The sequence below is a fragment of the Ichthyophthirius multifiliis genome (genome assembly GCF_000220395.1).
Source record: "Ichthyophthirius multifiliis unplaced genomic scaffold scaff_1120509251253, whole genome shotgun sequence".
Taxonomy (NCBI): Eukaryota; Ciliophora; class Oligohymenophorea; order Hymenostomatida; genus Ichthyophthirius; species Ichthyophthirius multifiliis.
The window spans coordinates 40,452-41,597 of NW_004086054.1; the positions used below are offsets into that span (position 1 = coordinate 40,452).

The following is a 1,146-nucleotide window of genomic DNA, read 5'->3' on the forward strand; positions in this document are numbered from 1 at the left end:
AGATTTTAAATATACTTTTATTTTTTGATAATTATTAAATTTATTTTTCATATTTTAATCCCTTATTCATAATCTTAATTAACAAATTATATAAATTAATTATTATTAAAAGAAAAAGAATTATACCAATCGGATAATGAAATAGACCTTTTATTATTAACAATAACAACTAAACTTTAAATATATACAATAGAAGAAAAATAAAAAGCACAATATGGATACTTCTATACCCCTTTAAAAATCACCTCGAATACATTCAGGAAAATTAAATAATTCATTGGAAATGTAAGAGATTTTTATGTTACTTAACAGGAGAAAGTTAAGAAGCCATTTGCATAACAAAAAAGTTTCTATTAAATAATTATAATTTAAAAAAATTAATTAAGTCATTCATTATCCATTTTTGCTTGACTTTTTTTCATTGATTTTTTTTTTTTTTAAAAACAACTAATATATAATTTAAACAAAAATAAAGTTGTATAAATTGACAATGTATTATCAGAGTAGTAAGTTTAAAAAATTTTTAAGGATTCAGTTAATGAAGATATATTAATAAAACATTTTTATATATGTTGATTTACATAGAAATTTCAGTAAAGAAAAATAAATTCGCTTATGGACTATATTATTCGAATTTCTGAAATAAATTTTTACAAAGCAAAACTGTTTCCCAAAATAATAAGCAAAATACGCCTATATAGTTAAAAAAGATTCTTTTATTTTCAACATTTCATAAACAAACAGCATAATAGGGAGTTTTTTTACAAAATAAATATGAATTTTAATTCGGTTATTCTATCTAAGCCTCTAATGAAAGGCTTTGATCATAATGAAAAATTTCAATAGGTAGTATTTACTATTTACAAATATTTCATTTTTGATTAAAAAAAAATATGAAAATAAAGTTTTTTTTATTATATAATTTATAAACGAAATTAAATTTATGGAATATTATTTAAATTATATTTTTAAAATGTTTATATAATAAAAATCACTTAAATAAGAAAAATATAAGTAATAAACAGAAAATAACTTTAGATAAATAAAAATAGTGGAATGAACATAAAGCCATAAATAAATAAAAAGATAATTTAAGTATTTATTTTAAAAGGAAAAAAAATTATGAAATTATATAAAATAAAAAGA

At 17.5% G+C, this 1,146-nt stretch overlaps 1 protein-coding gene across 1 annotated transcript; it reads left to right on the forward strand. All coding sequences in view use genetic code 6, as the record gives it.

Annotated features, from left to right (window-relative positions):
* Positions 1-285: 285 nt before the first annotated feature.
* On the forward strand, positions 286-813 carry IMG5_169870 (hypothetical protein; the record flags this gene model as incomplete). The annotated part of the gene is made up of 1 exon (XM_004029912.1): positions 286-813. A coding segment is annotated over one exon (492 nt), but the record flags the coding sequence as incomplete, so codon positions are not given.
* Between the last annotated feature and the right edge of the window lie 333 nt (positions 814-1,146).